Source organism: Podarcis tiliguerta (genome assembly GCF_965153285.1).
Source record: "Podarcis tiliguerta genome assembly, chromosome: 8".
NCBI classification, from domain to species: domain Eukaryota; kingdom Metazoa; phylum Chordata; class Lepidosauria; order Squamata; family Lacertidae; genus Podarcis; species Podarcis tiliguerta.
The window spans coordinates 75,530,721-75,544,819 of NC_139541.1; the positions used below are offsets into that span (position 1 = coordinate 75,530,721).

The 14,099-nt window shown below is 48.0% G+C and overlaps 2 protein-coding genes across 6 annotated transcripts in view; one reads left to right on the plus strand and one right to left on the minus strand.

Moving 5' to 3' along the window:
• Window positions 1–14,099, minus strand: part of LOC310684537 (urokinase plasminogen activator surface receptor-like) — a 31,294-nt gene that overhangs the window by 12,808 nt on the left and 4,387 nt on the right. The window contains exon 1 of one of the 5 annotated variants that reach the window (XM_083455852.1): window positions 10,499–10,613. The exons of 3 other annotated variants lie outside the window; for them this stretch is intronic. The gene's annotated coding sequence lies outside the window, so the exon portion shown is untranslated. Of the gene's footprint in view, window positions 1–3,266; window positions 3,356–10,498; window positions 10,614–14,099 lie in introns of those variants that run through there. One more of the 5 variants, XM_083455851.1, reaches the window with a different exon arrangement.
• LOC310684563 (urokinase plasminogen activator surface receptor-like) lies at window positions 1,258–13,716 on the plus strand. The gene is made up of 7 exons (XM_083455903.1): window positions 1,258–1,589; window positions 4,672–4,800; window positions 7,109–7,246; window positions 8,180–8,323; window positions 9,497–9,643; window positions 10,506–10,637; window positions 12,419–13,716. Exons 1-7 carry the CDS (start codon window positions 1,541–1,543, stop codon window positions 12,634–12,636), a joined length of 957 nt encoding a protein of 318 aa, XP_083312029.1. The 5' UTR covers window positions 1,258–1,540; the 3' UTR covers window positions 12,637–13,716.

Consider the following 14,099-nt stretch of genomic DNA (forward strand, 5'->3'; position numbering starts at 1 on the left):
CCTTAGGTGTTTCACAGTATATTTCTGAAGTTATGCCTCATAAATTTTAACAAGCTTCAGTTGGAAAACAGCCAGCTCCCACACTGAGGCTGCACTCCCTAACCTTCAGTGACCAAAATTTTCCACACAGTCTGCTTGCTGCTGTTGCTGTGCCCATCTGCTTGGTGTTTTCCAAGAGCTATGTTGTTATTATTTGCTACTGCAATCCATGCCACCGGGAAGCCGAAATTCTGCAACTGTGTGACAGGGAAACAAATCATTCTGCAACTGGAGTGCATTGCATTATGCAATGGCTACAGATTTCCTTTGCTCACAAACTATGATTCCAGCCTTCTTTTTTTAAACACTGGCCTTAGAAGCCCCTTGCACTGCCGCCCACCTGGAAAGTCAGAATACTCTTAGCTATTGGACCATCTAGTTCAGCATTCCAGGGTTTCCCAAACTTGGGTGTCCAGCTGTTTTTGGACTACAACTCCCATCATCCCTTGCCAGCAGGACCAGTAGTCAGGGATGATGGGGGCTGTAGTCCAGAAACAGCTCGAGACCCAAGTTTGGGAAACCCTGGTCTACACTGTTTACACTGAGTGGCACTCAGTGTTGGCTGTTGCCCATTGGGAGCTCAAACAGTAAGGGGAGCAAGAGCCAAAGGCAGGCTCCAGTTCTGGAGCCATCCTCCTCCCTGCTGAGTCCTACCAGGGCAACAAGGAGACTAAAGGAGGAGGAGGCAGGGCCATCTTCTGGCCAGGTGGTAAGTAGATATGTAGGCAGGTGTGGGGCTGGCTAAGGGGACACTGTAGACCAGCCTCCACTGCTTTCAACATCTCTCCAGGATTTCAGGTGTTCCCTGGAGATGGCGGGTGGGAATCAAACCTGGGACCTTCTCCATGCCAAGCAGATGCTCTAACACTGAGTTCTGTCTGCACCTTCCACCTTTCCCTCTCTTCCGAACCACTTCCCTAGGAGCCCTGCAGCCCATCTTCTCTGCTCCAGAGAAGCGGACACGGAGCAATGGATCCAAACTACAAGAAAGAAGATTCCACCTAAACATTAGGAAGAACTTCCTGACAGTAAGAGCTGTTCGACAGTGGAATTTACTGCCAAGGAGTGTGGTGGAGTCTCCTCCTTTGGAGGTCTTTAAGCAGAGGCTTGACAACCATATGTCAGGAGTGCTATGATGGTGTTTCCTGCTTGGCAGGGGGTTGGACTCAATGGCCCTTGTGGTCTCTTCCAACTCTATAATTCTATTATTCTATCTGCTCTTCCCCCTTTTCACATTTCAGCTCGTCCATTCCATCCCATCCCCGAGAGTGCTGATTTCATCTGGTCCAGAGGGAACTGGCCAAGGTTCCCAGGGCAGCATCTTGTTGATGAATGGATGGGTTGCATCACCCTGTCCTCTCCCCTGCCGAGCAGGTTTTAGGACCAAGCTGCCTTTCCCAACCAGAGGCAATCAGGACAGAGAGCTGGGAGTGTACACCTCGCCAAGCCAAGCCGGAGAACAGGACAGACCGGAGAAGTGATTAAAAAGGGGGGGAAGACAATGAAGGCGGCCATAGAGCTCACCATCCCGATTGCCTTGTTGGCCACAGGTGGGTTGCCACCGGGGGAACTCCCTGCTGCTGCGAATAACCTTTCTTCCCCTTACACCCAAGAGAGAAGGCAGTCGTTCTGACTCCCGGCTCCCTCAGGTAGAGTAACCGAGGCTGCACACATACCATGGACTTAAAGCATTCTCTCCCCCCCCCCCTTTCCAAGAATCCTGGGAACTGTAGCTTACCTCTTCTCGGCACCCTTAACAAACTACAGTTTCCAGGATTCTTTGGGGCAGGTATGCTTTAAAAGTATGGCACATATGCAGCTTGAGAGCATCAGGGACAACAGCTTCTGCACCTAAAACAATTGCACTGAAGATGGAATTTCGGTGGGCATTAGCTTGTCCTCTCACAGTGCTACAGAGTGGAGAAAAGCTGTCCCCCACAAAATTCCCTCTTCCATTCCAATATTAATGGTTCCACCCTTAGTAAGGGACCTTCTTTGTATCAGTGCCTTACTTATTCCTTCGCCTAATTCTCAACTAGAAATACAGTAACCCGTGGCTCCAATTTTAACCACACGGTTCCTCTCCCAAATCATGTACTGGAATCCGACCAGCCACAGGCTCATCTTCTAATTATCATCTATCGGTCCCTTTCCGAGCTGGAAAAAGTAATGTGTATCCCTGGCTTTTAGCAACACCCGTAATTGAACCTGTTCGCACCATTCGATTCTACTGCTCCTTTCCTCCAGGTGGAAAGTGGACCCAAATTGGTTCTGACCCACAGTTCTTTCCCTCAAAAGCAGGTGGGGAATAAGGCCAGCTCCGGAGCTTGGTAAGGTCAGGCACTTGCCAAGGGGTGCCAAAATTAGCAAAGGGTCACTACCCCCATCTTCATTTGCATTCTCTCTTTTGACATAGAGCATTCAAAATAGGTGTGTGAAAATTCTGAATTTTCACTCCTGCCTATTCCAGATATCCTATTCATTGTGCATTCAAAATTATTTGTGCTCATGAAGGTATCAACAATGTAGTTTTCCATGCAGTTTTCAATACAGGTTGTGCCTTCAGAGTTTTCAGGGCAGACACGCAGCATGGCTTCCAAACCAGGACATGTACCAGAACTTCCCTCTGTTATCCTGAAACTCTTCATACAGTCGTACCTTGGCTCCCGAATGCCTTGGGAGTCGAATGTTCTGGCTCCTGAATTGAGTGTTCCAGTTTCCAAACATTGTTTTGGAAGCTGAACGTCTGGCGTGGCTTCCACTATTGCTTCCGGTGTGCCTGAGCAATCAGAAAGTGCACCTTGGTTTCCAAACTTTTCAGAAGTCAAACTGACTTCTGGAATGGATTCCATTCAGCTTCCAAGGTAGGTTTGTACAGTAATTGCTCTGATTTGTTTCTCCATCCCACTTTTGTTGCTCTACACCGCAAAAGCAGCCCTCCAGATAGAAATAATGCAATAATACTGGACGACGTCTAAAGCAGAATGATGTGCGGACAGTCCAGGATAAATCCACCATTCACGCAACTGTTATTGTTGCATGAACGACGTGTTGCAGAACACATACAAACGCACAACAATAGACCAGGTGGAAAGAAACCCTCTGCAGGACTCCCTGCAGGTGCCTTGCCACAGAGTCACCCCCCCCCCCCGGCCACAAACACACACACACACCAAAATTTCAGATGGTACCACCATGGAATTAAAATCCAGGATCCCTGGCTTTACCTGCTCCAATCGCTTCTCTTGCCGAATGGTTTCAGGGAGGCAACTCAGGAATCTCAGCCTGCATCCTGCCTTGCATATGAACACATCGCCGTACAACCTCAGAAACACCAACCTACCCACACAAGTCAGTGGGAAAACTTCAAGTGAAAGATAGTTAACTCTTCCTCCTCCGTTCCTCCACTGCCCTGGGCTGAAATGGGCTTATTGGCCAGCTTGGTGCTTATTTAATATACATGGGTTCTTGGTTTCCACAAAGTCCATCAACACTTTTTCAGTGGGCCTTAGGCTGTAATACGAGCCCCGCATGCCAGGCAGCAAAGCCAATTTAATTCTGAGTGGACATAGCTAGGGTCATGCTGTTAAAGAACAACTTGCTTTTTACTGTTGCTCGAAGTGCCTATTCCACAGGTATCGCTTGGTTTTTTTGCTACGGTCCCATCATTCTACTAGGTACTTGTTCTAATAGCATTTTGGTGTTGTTTGGAGTGCTTCCTTCCCTTTTTGCTTTAAAACTGAGTTGTGATTTATTTGCTGGTGCGTATCATTCCGAACATTGTGAAACTTCTATGAAGAGGAGCATATGCTTTTTAAAAAATAAAAATTTAAAAGTTAATCAAATGTGGGGGTTTTTTAAAAAAAAAATTAAAAACAGCCCAATCCTTGCCCTCAATAAAACACAGAGAGATGAGGAAATCCTTGTTCCTTTAAAAAAAGGGGGGGTTGTAAGGTAGGCATGTCTAGACCCTAAGAAGGCCCATGTACATTTAAGGCAGAGGTGGGGAAACGGAGGCCTGGGTCCCAAATGTGGCACTTGAAGCACTTTCGGTCTGGCCCTCACAACACTCTCCAAACCTCCCTCCCTCCCCAGCCACACCCTCACTGTCCCTGCTTCACACCCTCTGTGAAATTGTTTTTTCTGGTTGGAATCTGTCCTTGAACTCTGATCACGCTTCTTGCTCGGCTGGAGGGAGCGGGGTGGGAGTATGTTTGTGTGTGTGCAAATCCACCTTCTATACAAAGGCATTTTTTTTTACATTTACTGCTTCACCCTCTTTTGCCTCTGGCCTCACCCACCACTGGCATGTGGGTTTTTTATATTCATTTTTGCTTTTCTAAAAGCGAAGGCAAAGTATCCCAAAGAAAGGCAACCTCTTGGCTGGTAGCTGATCTGAAGAAGGGCTTTCAACAGAGGTTAGGTGCCCATCCATCAGGGATTTTTTCAGCTGCAATTCCTGCTTTTGCAGGGGCTAGATGGCCCCTGAGGTCCCTTCCAATGTTGCCCCAGGAAGGTTCCCCATCGCCAGATTTAAGGGGTGCCCAGTTCCACAGGGACATCTTATCCAAGCACTCTGATGGGGAAATATGCCCTGATGGGGAAAGACTCCTTTGCAAAATGTCATTTCAGCTTTGCTTCCTGAAGCTCGTGGCCTGTCTTGCCACAAGTGCCTGGGGACACGTGAGAATTGCACGAACCAGCAGCAACTCTGTGGCAGCAACGAGACCCTTTGCATGGAGGAAACCCGAGCTACCTACGGTACGTGGCCTGGGGAAGAGGTTGCCAACTGACCTGGCCTGCACATGTCCCTTGATCTGCAGCAGGGCCATCTTACCCATAAGCGCTAGGGGTGCAGGGCACCCGGGCGCCGGGCTCTCAGGGGTGCCAGGCCAAGAGTCCAGGACTGAGATTTGGAGTCCAGGGATTGGGAAGAGCCGACAGGCGCTGCTGAGTGGAGCAGAGCCTGTTGGAGAACCGCAGCTCTTCTGCTGCAGGTGAGCGAGGCACTGAGGCAGCCGGCCGGCTCTGCCCTCCTGCGCACCAGGGATTGGTGGACCATCGAGAGGTCTGCCCAGCGCACACTGCACACACAAGGTGCCCTGTTTCCAGTGGCGTACCGTGGGGGGTGCAGGGGGGGCCGGCCGCACCGGGCACAACATCTGGGGGTTAGGGTTAGGGGGCGCAAATCCATGGGTTAGGGGGTGCACATTATTTGCCTTGCCCCGGGTGCTGACAACCCACGCTATGCCACTGCCTGTTTCGCTCAGTCGCTGCCACTGCTGCCTTGGGCTCCTCTGTTGCTGCTGAGGCAGTTGGCCAGGCCAGCTCTGCCCTGCACATCTCACAGGCCCGCCCTAAAAAAAGGTTGACAACCCTAGCGCCACATATGCTTAAGATGGCCCTGATCTGCAGAATGTGGTGCTTTTAAAAAAAAACAATGTTGCAGAGAGTTGTGCATCACCACCTGCCTGCAATGTAGTGGTCAGAGTGTGGGAGTGGGACCTGCGAGACCTGAGTTCAAATCCCCACAGGGCCGTGAAGCTCACTGGGTGACCTTGAGCTAGTAGTCACCCCAAATCTCACCCTAACTAAAGTACCTCACACAGGGCTGTTGCAAAGATAATGCAGAGAAGGGGATTTCGCATGTGCACCACCTAGAGCTCTTTGAAGAAGGCATAAATGCAATAATATACAAAATAAATCCAGCCGCTGCACAGGCACAGTGACACGTTGAAAAGGTAGTAGCCCTTTGCTGTCCCAACAGGAAAAGTTGGACATCATTCCCTCTAGGTGCCCCACTCGCCCTTAATGAACGGGTTCGTCAAGCCTGTGTTTGGGCTGTGTTTTGCCCGGTGCGTCACAATTTCTGCAGGCCCGACTTGGAATAGTCTTATCTCAGATCTCTATCACTTTAAAAAAAACAACAACCATGTGTGACCTTGGCTGGTTAGCTTTGTCTCCAGGCAAGGAGGGCCATTAGCTGCCCGTTTAAGGGCTTCCTGGCCTGGCATTTAACATTCAATTTGCTGCTTCAGAGGTTTATGTGTTTGTTTTAAGGAAGCATATGACTAAGTAGGAGAAGGCGCTGCTGTAGGTTAACATCGGGCAGGAAAACAGAGGTCAGTTCTGAGAAGTCTAGAGGCCTAGTTCACTACCTCTTGGAACTTTTCGCTTTGCAGAACTCAACAGAGAGGAGGAGGATGGGTTCAAAACCAGAATCAGCTGGCTCTGCCTGCCATTGGCTCTGGCTTCACCTATAGTTGGTTTCCCTGCTGGGGTGGCACATCTTGTTTTGCGACTTACTGCTATGCATACCTACCCCTAATATAGGGTTGCCATACGGTCATACCTCGGAAGTCGAACAGAATCCATTCCAGAAGTCCGTCTGACTTCCGAAACATTCGACTTCCAAAGCGCGGCTTCTGATTGGCTGCAGGAAGCTCCTGCAGTCAATCGGAAGCCGTGGAAGCCCCATCAGATGTTAGGCTTCCAAAAGAACATTTGAAGACCAGAACAGTCACTTCTGGTTTTCAGTCGTTCAGGAGCCGGAACATTCGACTCCCAAGGTATTCGGGAGCCGAGGTACAACTGTATTTCAAAAAGCAAAAATCTGGACACAAAAAGTTGTTGAGGTTTTTTTTTTTGAAATCGCCCAAAAAGTTGTTTGGGGGAAATCGCCCAAAAACAACACTTCCTGGTTCTGTTTTCAAAAAACCCAGACATTTTGCCTATTTCTGAAAATCCCCCCCCCCCCGATGGTAATTTTGCCATTGCAATCCCGGACATGTCTGGAGGAAAATGGACATATGGCAGGCCTACCTGATAGATGCCTTTTTTTAAGTATTGTTTCATTAGGTAACTGCATTGCAAAATTCGGATAACTGCAAATTCTGAAGGATGGCTGTGTTTCGTCTCCTTTTTTAAAAAGTGTGGATTTCATAAGCTCACATTTAAACATGAATTGAAGCAAATTCCTCCCCCCCCTCCCTAGTGATCAGTGGGTTACTTGTTTGTAAGGCTCATCATGCACCTTAGCTGCCATCTTGCTGTGCCTTCCCTTCTCTAGGCCCCATAAGTGAGACTCTGAAGAGAGGGTGCACCACATTCCAGTACTGCCAGTCCTACTTCTCCACCCGCAGGGGCTTCATATCACGAAGCATCTACTGCTGTTCCGAAGACCTTTGCAACGATGTCCCCTACAATGGTAAGAGTCCCTGGAGTATGGTCAACCCTGAAGTGAAAATGATCAGACCTCTGCGCTCTGCAGAGACATGTGTGACACACTGGAAAAAGAGCTGGCTTGCTTACTTTCATGAGCCACTAACTATGGTCACATTCACACCATACATTTAAAGCACTATGATACTGCTCTACGCTGTCAGGGCTTCCCCCAAAGAATTCTGGGAGCTGTGATTTAAAAGTGCCAAGAGGAGACCCTTGTTTCCCTCACAGAGCTACCATCATTCCATCTTCACAGAGAACTCTGGGAACTGTAGCTCAGGGAGGGAAATAGCGGTCTCCTAACAACTCTCAGCACCCTTAACAAACTACAGCTCCCAGAATTATGTGGGGAAGGCTTGACTGCTTAAACTGGTATCATCATACTTTAAATTTATGGTGTGAATGTGGCCTATCTCCTGCTCTCTGTATGGGACAGTCAGTGATGTCAAATATTTATTGTTGTTACCGTATTTTGGTTTATTACCCATCCTTGATCAGGAGTCCCCAAATGGGTCACAACCATTTAAAACAACAACACCCAAAACAGTTTGAAACAAATTACAATCGCAAGAGTAGAGTAGGGAATGCTCAGGGAATGCTGCTGAGAATGCCCTCTGCCGGGTCACACTCACCCCAAATTTCTGAGAGAGGTGGAACCACCAAGAGGGTCTGTGCGAAAGGAAGTGGCCTTTTAGATATTTGGGGCCTACATTGTTTTTAGGGCTTTAAACGTTGGCATGGGCTCCTTGACCACCTTCTGGACTACTGCTGCCACCCAGGCTCCTGAGGGAGGAGGAACCACCAAGAGGGCCTCTTAGAATGTGGATTTTTGAGGTGCTATTTACTGAAGCTTTCCACAAGCAGTGCTCGTGGGCCTCAGAATTGGTGACCCTGCTTTTTTCTTGCCTCCCCACAGTCACGTACAGCACCGAACGCAACGGAGTGGAGTGTTACAGTTGCATCGGCAGTTTGGAGGAGTGTAATGGGACCAGCATTCCCACAGCCCAGTGCAGAGGCAAAGAGAACCGCTGTGTGGAAATTTCTCGCCAGTGGCTGCCAGGTAATCTATCTGAGAGGCGTTTTTATGCCCATCCAATTTGTCACTTCTTTCAAAATTCAGTCCCCCACCCTACCCCTGGCACAGTTGCCCCAAAGCTATAACTGCTTCTATGGTTCCCCCGCTTTGATGTCAAAAGGTATTTTTGTACCTCCTCAAGCCCTGCTGGGAGAAAAAAATCCATTTAAAATAATAAGACAGTGGAACCTTGGTTCTCAAACGGCTTAGTTGATGAACCAATTGGCTCCCGGATGCTGAAAACCCAGAAGTAAGTGATCCAGTTTTCAAACGTTTTTCAGAAGTCGAACGTCCGATACAGCTGTCGGCTATTGTTTCCAGGGTGCCTGCACCAAACAGAAGCCTTGGTTTTCGAACGTTTAAGGAGTCCAACGGACTTCCAGAACAGATTACATTCAAAAACCAAGGTTCCACTGTAATCATAATAATTACTAAACTGCTCCCCTCAGTACTCCACTGTGATGCCAAAAGGCTTGGGGGAGACCCCAGAATTTGCACTTTAAAAAAAAAGTTTAAAAGTTGTGTGCGTGTACGCATTTTACCAACCACTTCTGCAGATCCTCGGCTGAGGTTCTGGTATGCCGAAAGGTTTTTGTGATTCCCCAACTCCCCAGAGTGTAAAAGAAAAGAAAAGCCACACTCACTTTGCACTTTGGTATGTTGGTGGCCCTGCCCAAAAATGATTAGCCAGCCCTGATAGAAGCAGAGGTGTATCTGCTGAAGAATCCCTGCTGGTTTTTGTGGCAGAAGCCATGTGTGCATTGCAAAAGATCTCAGGTTGGATTCTAGAGCGCACTCTCAGTTCATGTGGGGCAATGGCCTGGCCTCTCCAATGTCCCATGAGAACTGGCAGTGTGCTGGTGGTGCCTGATGCCCATTGGAACTGGAGGAGCAGAGGGAGAGGAGACCAATGGAAAGTGGAGCCAGAGCCATTGAGAGGCGGAGGCATCTCCTGCCTGGTTGTACGTAAGTGCACATTGTAGTGCAAGAGAAGATCAAGGAGTCCTACGTGGTTGTCTACTCACTGCAAACGCAGCCCGAATGCCATTGAGCTCCTCTGCAGTGTGCTTGGCATACAGAATAGTCCAGCCCTTCGCTCAAATACATTCCCCAACAGCCATTGGCAAGGATCTTTGACACCCTCCTCTGTTTCTACAGGAACAGGTCTAGTGGAGCCCATCATCAAAGGCTGCGGGAATTACCCCAAGGAGGAAACACTCTTGGCATACAGCATAGGAGGCAAAATCAGCTACGTGGCCATTCGTGTCTGTGAAGGTTCCAGGTGCAACAACAGCTCTTTCACAGGTAACTCTGGGTTGCAGGTTTCTTGGGATGACCCAAATTGGAGCGGCAGGAGTCGCGAGCCAATTTCGACTCAAATGCGCATGCCAAAATTAAAATAAAACTTTGGGTGCTTTGTGCTTAAAATTGAGGACTTTAAAACCAAAATTTGAAAATTGCAAAAACTCTGCAGTCCGGTTTTTTAAAAAAAAATATCTCTGGATTGCATGGATGTATTTTTAAAGTCCTTTTGGATCACATGCCCCCCCCCCCAATATAAAAATATCCCACCCGCAAAAAGCAGCGTTATTAGGCAGTAAATATCTGTGAACAAGACAATATTTGTTATTATATTTAATAATAATATATTTATATCCCACAAGGGCCAGAAAACTGAGGGGGGGCAAAGCAGTTCCCCCAAATGTGGGTTAACTACCCTCCTACAAGAAGGCACACAGGCAAGAATCCAACACAATAGCTTTCGCTCTCTTTTCCACCTGCATCTCTGATCCTGGAAATAGTATATGGTCTTCCCTGAATAATAGCCATGAATTTGTCCCGTCTTTTTTAAAGTCCTGCATTACATCAAAGCTCCTCCACTCTCACTGTCTCTGTATGACTGTGTCAGAAATCGAATCCAGGAATTTCTGATTCCAAATGTTGTCCCACGTCATTCTGGCCTCAAAAAATGCAAATAGCAGCTTTGGGGAGATGAGGTTTGTGTTGGGGCTGGAAGAGAAAGAGTTAAACTCCTCATTCCCACAGTCCAGAGGCTGCTCAGCTCTTCTAACAGCTGCTTCTTTGCAGAACAAACAAACAAAATCATGGTAATTGTCACACCTAACTTGGCCCTTACTGAAAAAGACTTTCTTCTCCTACCTTTCAGAGTTTTCTGTGAGGGAACTCAACGGGCTGGTGTGTTACAGCTGCCTAGATACAGGAAATGATGAATGCAGCGCAGGGAATCTGCAAGTCATGAACTGCGTGGGAAACATGGACCATTGCATGAATGTCATAGGTAAGAGATGGTGAAAGATTTATGGCAGAAGGTGGATGGAGGCTTTTGAATAGGCGGTGCCTCCTCAGGTGATAGTAATGATTATTATCTTACCATTTTAAAGTGCCTAACATTTTCTAAGTGTTGTACCTATACTAAAAGATAGGGCTGTCCCTGCCCACAGGCACACAATCTGATAGGCATGATACGAAAGGAAAAGGGAATGGGGAGGGTAAAGGAAAGCAAGCACCAGAGCAGGTGTGCCTTCACTCACCAGTTGATTGGGCCAGGCTGGTTTCCTCTTTGTTGTGATCCTAAAATACCTTCTTAGGTCCAACTCACATGTACCAGTCACGGTACTAGCCAAGGTCAGTTCCTGTTCCTAAGGCCTACAGATGGCTTACTTGCAGCACTGGAAAGCCCAAATGGTTTAAGAACACAAAGCATACATGCACACCAATTAATATACAGCATGATAATAAACGGCTTTGGCCCAGTATACCTGAAGGAGTGTCTCCACCCCCATCGTTCAGCCTGGACACGGAGGTCCAGCCCCAAGGTCCTTCTGGCGGTTCCCTCACTGCGAGAAATGAGGTTACAGGGAACCAGGCAGAGGGCCTTCTCGGTAGTGGCACCCACCCTGCGGAACACCCTCCCATCAGATGTCAAGGAAATAAACAACTATCTGACTTTTAGAAGACATCTGAAGGCAGCCCTGTATCAGGAAGTTTTTAATGTTTGATTTTTTGTGTGTGTTTTTAATATTCTGTTAGAAGCCACCCAGAGCGGCTGGGGAAACCCAGCCAGATGGGCAGGGTATAAATAATAAATTATGATGATGTTGATGATCCTACAGTCAGGGCCGCCCAAGACATTTTGGCACCTGAAGCAAACCACAAAATGGTACCTCCCACCTCCTGCCCAGGGAAGGAAGTGTGAGTGAAGATCTACATCAGGAGCAATCAGGGAGACAAATCAGCCTTATCCAGTGGGGGATGTGAGAGTCAAAGACTTTCACAGCGGGAAAAGGGCCCATTCTGAATCATGCCAGGCAGGTGCAGAGAGCCCAGGAGAGCCCATAGGGCAGCCAGGAGACATTCCCAGCTCTACCTGAAGATGTCAGAGACTGAACCTGAGACCTTCTGCATGCAAAGCAGATGAGGTACGGCCCTTCCTCACAGTCCTGTCACAGTCCTGGCCCTTCCAGCTTCTGGTTACAGGAAACTATGAGTAAGTTGATTTGCCCCAAACACAAGGAATGCATGATTAGGATTCAGATGAAGGATGGATGAGAAATTTGATTCAGGATGCATTTAAAGCCGAATCAATCAAATTTGCACTTTCTGAAACAATACGCAAACCGAAACACAGCGATCCTACAAAATTCAAACTTATCTGAATTTTTCAATGCAGTTCTCCAATCAAGCAATGTTCATAAGAGTACAGATATTAGGGGAGAGTGTGCATCGAAATGAAGCTATAAAATGCATTGGATACAAAAATGCATTAGATTGTAGGGAATCGCTTGCCCAAAATGTGTCACATTAGCCAAAAGTGCCTGGAACAATGTCTTTGTTAGGAGAAATTTGCCCTGAAATGCTGGTGAATTTCCGTGTGTGTGTGTGTGTGTGTGTGTGTGTGTTTGCAGCAGAAATGTGAAGAACTGAATTCAAGATTGGGGAAATGAGTAATGGAGAGAAATGAAATTGACCAACGCTCCTATCCCCCTCCTCATATGATCTGATCCCTTGTCCTGGGAAGATATGCAACTCCCTTCCCTCCTCTCCTCTCTTCCAACACAGATTACGACCGCGGTGCCACCCTCCGAGCTGGCTGCGCCAACCAGCAGCTCTGCCAGGATACGGTCTTCTATGGAACACTGCTGCCCAAGCTCCCCGTCAGCTACGTGACCTGCTGCCAGGGCCCCTTCTGCAACAGAGCTCCGGGCCTGGGTGGAAGGAGAGGCGAGGGCATCCTCTTTGCCCTCCTGGCAGCCTCATTGCTCATAGCCCTAAACTGAACCACAAATGCCTTCTTCACCAGTCTGCCCCCATCCCAAATGCAAAACTCCTGTAGATCAGCCTCCACGGAAAGGCAATCCCTCTATCCCAGGTCTGGCAGTGGCCCACCTGCGTCACCAAGGTGTGTCTTTCTTTGGGAACGTGATGGGAGCAGGACTTCTGGAAGTCTTCCTACCCATAAGGCCTTCCTTTTTATCCCTGCCAGGTTTCACTGAACTTTGCCAACCCTCCCACAACAACTTAAAAGGACGCAGCCCGCAAGAGGGCAAGCTGTTTGCTTCTTTAACTTTCCACCCACGTCCGGTGCAGCCACTCGGGATTACTTGCTCCCGGAGCTTTAATAAGATTATATAATGGAAAAATCAGGCCATCTCTCATGGCCCCTGAGCCACCCCCTTGAGTGTGACAAAGGGCTTTTAACGTCACGTTTTGTATTTCCCCTTTTTTTTTTTAGCGGCTGCCTCTCTCAACTCATCTCAGAAGGTTGAGAGGGAGGGGGAGAATAAGCAAGTGGAAAACCAAATAAATGGCTTGGAAAGCAGTGGCGCAGCTGGGTTAGTTCCAGCCTCGGATCGAGGGAGATTAATTTCTAGTTCATTTCTGCAGATTTCACGCCAGTGGCTGGTCTGTTTGTTGGCAGGACCATCTTCAGCCGTAGCAGGTTGCAATTTCCAACCTTGCAGTGTCTCTAGTTTGGCCAGAAAAGGCAAGGCTTTTGATATACAGTGGTACCTCTGGTTACGAACTGAATTCGTTCCGGAGGTCCATTCTTAACCTGAAACCGTTCTTAACCTGAGGTACCACTTTAGCTAATGGGGCCTCCAGCTGCCACTGCACTGCCACCACACGATTTCTGTTCTCATCCCGCGGTGAAGTTCTTAACCTGAGGTACTACTTCGGGGTTGGCGGAGTCTGTAACCTGAAGTGTTTGTAACCCAGGGTTTTTGTAACCTGAAATACTACTGTACTCTTCCTGGAGGATTTCCCCCCTACTTCTCCCCACACACACACCCCAAAAAAACTTTATAGCATTCGTTATAACCCCAGATGGGCGGAGTAGAAATAACAAATAATTAGAATTAGAATTAGAATTAGAATTAGAATTAGAATTAGAATTAGAATTAGAATTAGAATTAGAATTATTCTGTTGAGGGATTGCACAGGCAAATGAGCTGCAATCTTACTGAAGATGGGTCATCAGAATACAGTGGTACCTCAGAAGTTGAATGGAATCTGTTCCAGAAGTCTGTTCGACTTCCAAAACATTCAGAAACCCAAGGCGCAGCTTCTGATTGGCTGCAGGAAGCTTCTGCAACCAATCGTAAGCCGCAGAGCCACGTCGGATGTTCGGGTTCCAAAGAACGTTCACAAACCGGAACACTCACTTCCGGGTTTTCAGCGTTCAGGAGCCAAAACGTTTGACTCGCAAGGCGTTCAGGAACCAAGTTATGACTGTACATCA

Coding starts and splice junctions, on each gene's coding strand:
- LOC310684563 (XM_083455903.1), top strand. CDS start 1,541: ATGAAGGCGGCCATAGAGCTCACCATCCCGATTGCCTTGTTGGCCACA. Junction 4,801..7,108: donor GGAAACCCGAGCTACCTACG/GTACGTGGCCTG, acceptor TCCCTTCTCTAG/GCCCCATAAGTGAGACTCTG. Junction 8,324..9,496: donor TTCTCGCCAGTGGCTGCCAG/GTAATCTATCTG, acceptor CTGTTTCTACAG/GAACAGGTCTAGTGGAGCCC.